General features: G+C 27.8%; 1 protein-coding gene across 1 annotated transcript in view; it reads right to left on the reverse strand.

Moving 5' to 3' along the window:
• The window catches only part of LOC108689954 (carboxypeptidase Q-like), a 5,210-nt gene extending 1,235 nt beyond the window's left edge, over window positions 1-3,975 (reverse strand). Inside the window, exons 1-6 of the mRNA XM_018196954.1 lie at window positions 3,886-3,975; window positions 1,298-1,655; window positions 1,068-1,218; window positions 735-984; window positions 432-672; window positions 84-266 (exon numbers count right to left, since the gene is read on the reverse strand). Coding sequence (XP_018052443.1) covers window positions 84-266; window positions 432-672; window positions 735-984; window positions 1,068-1,218; window positions 1,298-1,635 — 1,163 coding nt within the window. The 5' untranslated portion in view covers window positions 1,636-1,655; window positions 3,886-3,975. The remainder of the gene's footprint in view (window positions 1-83; window positions 267-431; window positions 673-734; window positions 985-1,067; window positions 1,219-1,297; window positions 1,656-3,885) is intronic.
• Between the last annotated feature and the right edge of the window lie 1,378 nt (window positions 3,976-5,353).

Genomic DNA, 5,353 nt, shown 5'->3' on the forward strand with positions numbered 1-5,353 from the left:
TAAATAACAAATAAAAAAATTAATATTTTATAATCGCAATAATAAATATAAATCAAACGAAAACAAAATTTTAAGGAACTAACCGCATTATTCTCTGAAGTATACATTGGGTCATTTTGTTTCCTGAAATTTCGAGACCTGTAGGCGTGAAAGTGCCGAAATCAGATTCCATCACGAACTGCAAATTTCCATTCTCTGCAGCATGATTTCGTATATACTGCTCCGCTCCGAGAAGACCAAATTCCTCGGCAGTCCACATTATCATTCTATATATATATATATATATATAATATCATATAAATTATAAATTATAAATTCTAAATATAATATAAATAATTTGCTGTATAACAAGACGCTTACAGAATATACATACTTAATCTTATATTAATAATCATATTAATAATTAAATTAAATTTTGAAATATTATGAACCTTATCGTTCTTCGCGCCCGGATGCCGAGATGTTTCAACAATTTTAATGCGTTCCAAGATATAAAAATGCCACCTCCATCATCCATTGCACCTATTCCAACGTCCCAACTATCTATATGTCCAGAAACGACGACTGCTTTTGCAGGCACGCTAGAACCGATGATATCCGCTATAATGTTTCGAGATTGAGTATCGGGATATCTCTTCGCTTCCATTTTTAAGTTTATCACTATCGTTTCACCTAAATAAACATAAATAATACCATCAGTTATTTGTCTAGCGAAGAAGTGTTTTTTTTTTTACCTCGATCCGCCATCCTTCCCAGAAGAGTTGCATCTTCGACAGTTATACAAGCAGCTGGGATTTTAGTAACGTTCTCTGCGTAATTCATCATACCTGTGTGTGGGGTGTACAATGAAAATGGCGTTACTGATCTGATTAATGCAGCTACAGCTCCCAATTCTGCAGCTCTTATAGCTCCCACGCTTCTATATTCCACAGTTTCTCCATACGAGACAAACTTTTGATTGTATACGACTATTTTTCCGGGAATCTGATACATTTAAAATTTACTTTATTATAATTAAGGAATTATAAAAATATGTTGCGTCTCGATCTTTTATTCGTTAAATTTACCTCTTCTGCCCTTTTCTTGAGTTCTGCGAAACTATTCACTACGACAGCATTAGCAGTTATGCCTTTTTTCGGAGTACCAATACTATAGCCCAATCCCAGTAACGCCAGATTTTTCTGCCGTGGTTGCAAAAGAGTTGCAGATTCCGAACCTCTGGATTTATTATCGTAATCATCACGTTTGTTTTTTATTTTAAAATTATTTAGTTTTAATGTGCGTTTATGAATTATACCTGACCCAGCGTGGTACAGTGGCTGGCTCACCATGAACATTATCTAAACCTAAACTGATCGACTTGTTCAATACGTAATCAATAGCGTCTTCAAGAACTTGGGTACCAGTAAATCTCGGACCAAACTTATCAACAAACGTTGCCAAATCTTGCCATGTGGTTCCTTTGAATGAACCTTGCATACTTTCATTAATTATTCTGTGTACTATTGGCGCATAAGAGTCTATCTCTTGAATTAAATGATTTGGCAGATGGCAAGTATCCTGGTCATATGCTGTTATCATTGACTGAACGCATAACAAGCACACAAAGATAATTCTGTTTGCTTTATACCACATTATTGCTAAATGCGGTTTTCCTGTGTCATTAATATTGTGTACCATTATAGAAATTACATTAAACATATTAAATAATGCATATTAATAAAAAATGTTTGATCAAAGCAACTCTCTTTGTGCCTAACAATATCGAGAATTTATACAATTTAAGTTTAAGCAAAGTGTGTGTCGATTATTATTTATCGATTTTGAAACGCAGTCCTAAAAAGTAGTAATATTATAAATTAATTTTGACAAGCAACTTTACTAACATTATTGATGCAAAGCACTTTAAGTAAAAAGCTGTTAATAATTATTTACAATTTTTAAAATGCTTATTATTAGCATCAAATTATTAAAAGTATTCTAAGATAATTATTTGCATCGTAATATTAATATTCTAGCTTTGATTTAGAACTGTATTTTAAGATCGACAAATAATCAGCTCACAGTTTGCTTGAACTGGAAATTGTATAAATTTACAAACAATATTTATTTATTATGTACATAAAAAATCACCTTGACCGAATATAGTATTTTCACTCATGTGTTTTTATCTCATCTTGATTTTTGCTTAATATTATTGATAATCTTATCTATCGATTTTCACTTACATAATATTGTTTATATATTGCAATCTATTGCAACACTGATCAATGATTACGATAATGATATCTAAACGCCCAGTGAGCCATAAATATAGTTGTATCAATATAATAGCATGAGATGACTGATTTAATAAATTCATATTAGAAATACAAGAAGGAAATTATTATAAATAATTAACCAATGTGACAATAACTGTGTATTAAAAACTTTTGATCGTTATATATGAGAAGCTCGGGTTAAAAGTGACACGAATAAGTTGTAACACTTGCAAAAAACATTATAAATATTATAAATAAAATACAAAAGCAATAATATTATAATACAAAAAAATTTAGATGTTAATATATTTAAAAAGATATTTAATAATCTAATAAAATTGTATACATACGTATATATCGACTTATATAGTCGTTTAACAATAACGACGAATAATAGACAAATTAGTATTAATTTGTTAAACATACATAACTTGCGAATAATATTAACAATAAGAAGCCAATAATCAAACAAACAAATAAAATTTTGTTGAATTATATGAAATGATGATTTGTGGAATGTAATCTTTCATGTTCAATAATAAAAATGAGTAGTAAAGCATCAAATAGTAAAACTATGATAACAAATTTATTATTAAATGACGAGAATCACGTTTAGTCAATGTTTTTGGAAAAAATAGAAAAATCTAATTTTGATGAAGAATTTCTTAATAAAAATGTTGTAAAGAATATCATCTCTCTTGAGAATAAATTTTTATATGTCTTTATTTCATTTGATCTCTTATTATTAGTGAATCTCAAGGATAGAACTGATGTATACAATTTTACATTAGGTTATTAAACGCTTTTTAAAACATATTATCACCTAAATTAACTCGTATTTGGTCGTTTCTATATGATTGCTTTGCAATTAATGAGCATTCTCTTTGTTTAAAATACAAAAGCATAAGGTAAAGATAAAAAAGTTCATAATTATTTATATTACAAACTTCTTCTCTTTCTTGTGTATTTTATTTATAATAATATTTTTTTTATTAAGCATTTTTAGTAAGCATTACAACTTATCTGTATTACTTTTGATTCCAGTTTCCTCTACTTAAATAAATAATTAGCAATAATGTCATGTTCACAATGTTATATTGTTACATCCTATCAATGTAAAGAGAATTAATGTTAAATAAATTATTTATATTTCTCACATACATTATACATTACATATTTGTAAAATTAAAAGTATATTTAAAATATTTAAAACACTTTATAATACACCCGATTATATGAATGTTATTAGCATATGAAGCTAATCTTTGCTGAATAAAACATCATACATATCATCGATTGATTAATGATCGGCGTTGTAAATTTGATTTATAAAATAATAATTTCATATCTCGTAAAACACATTTGACAATTATTTATTTCATAAAAATTTAAATTAAATATCATACTTATAATTTTCAAGATGCTATCAAAACTTTCGCAAAATAATAAATTATTTTTGCAATTTTTTTTATATGTAATATAAAAAACGAATAAAAAATAATAGTTTTCTTTAATATAAATTAAAATCTTAAAAAAAATTTAATTTAATGTAATTGTAATTTGAATTTTTAACATTTATTACTTCCAATTATTTTACGTGTAATTTTCAATAAAATGTACTTACTGGATATGTTGTTCACAATGTGTATAGTGAATTTATAATAAAATATTTCGTGAAGAAGGTAGTCTTGCTTGGCGCAGTGATATAGTACTAATTGACAGACATCTACATAGGTTTAGAGAAGATTAATAGTAGCTGAGGGACTGCGTACAATCAATGTAGTGGGGAACAGAGGACAAAGAATAAGAATATCAACCTATCAGAAATCATGTTCTATGAAATATACAGTTTCTGATAGGTTGAAATTCTTATTCTCTGTTCCCTGTTCCTTATTTCTACGAATGTGCGCAGTCCCTAAGAATAGATATGTCCGCGCTTTAGATGGAACCATCGTTACAAGCGCCTCTATGTACATACTGAACTACTTCCATGGATATTTTCGTCGGGTAACACATCTGCAGTCTTTGGTTTTGTTTCATGTTACGTTTGGTTTTATTCTGTATTATATTCTGTACCAGGGAGAAACATCAGAGAGGACACAAGAGCCTTTTTCCTGTAACCGCAAAATGCCCCTGCACACTATTGTCTTCTGAAGAAGAGGATGCAAACTACATAACAATGAGCGATATTCATAGTCCGTTCTTATTTTAAGACTGTCTTAAGTAATGTCTTAAGATGCTAATACGACCCTCTGATTGGTTCATGGCATCTTGAGACTGTACTTAAGACGGTCTTGAATATAAAAATCGATTATGAATACCGCCCTCTGACTTGACTTCTGATCGTGACTTCTTAAGACTGTACTTAAGACGATCTTGAATATAAGATCTGACTATGAATATCGGCCAATACCCATTTTTTTCGATGCTTCTGATGAAAATCTAATGAAACAAAAATTGCTGAAATCTTTATTAATTTAATAGATTTATTTCAGCGATTTACTTTCATCAGGAGCACTTGATTTATTTCCATAAGGAGTATATACAATTTGTTATATTGTACAACTTTACAAGCTATAAATACTTTCTAAAGATCAAAATATATGTAAAAATCGTAATAATTAAATAATTTTTATACTTATAAAAGTGATGAAAATTAATTCAGAATAACCTAACGGATAAATAAATAATAAGGGTACTCAAAAACTCAAAAACTAAGGTGTGAACTAAAAGTTAAATAAAGTTATTTAAAGAATATATTTTAAATAAAATCTATAAAAGAGTTATTTAGTATTTATTATTTTAATAACTATATTTCTGACTTATTTCTTATTTAGCGTTTTAAATAAGTTTCCCGAATTTATTTTATTAATATTTTAAATAAGTCGTATAAGTTTTTTATCGATTCCTATGATTTTATATTTTAAATAAGTTTTTGGAACTTATTTTATATTTTTTATTTTAAGTAAATCGTAGTTATTTTACCGAGCCATGATCGGCATAAATTATACGTACATAAGTTTAAAGAATCTTTGAAACCCAGAATAATTTGCATCAATAATAGTAATTTTTTAATTATTTTTAAAAAATGA

The sequence above is a fragment of the Atta colombica genome, unplaced genomic scaffold, assembly GCF_001594045.1.
Source record: "Atta colombica isolate Treedump-2 unplaced genomic scaffold, Acol1.0 scaffold288, whole genome shotgun sequence".
Classification (NCBI taxonomy): domain Eukaryota; kingdom Metazoa; phylum Arthropoda; class Insecta; order Hymenoptera; family Formicidae; genus Atta; species Atta colombica.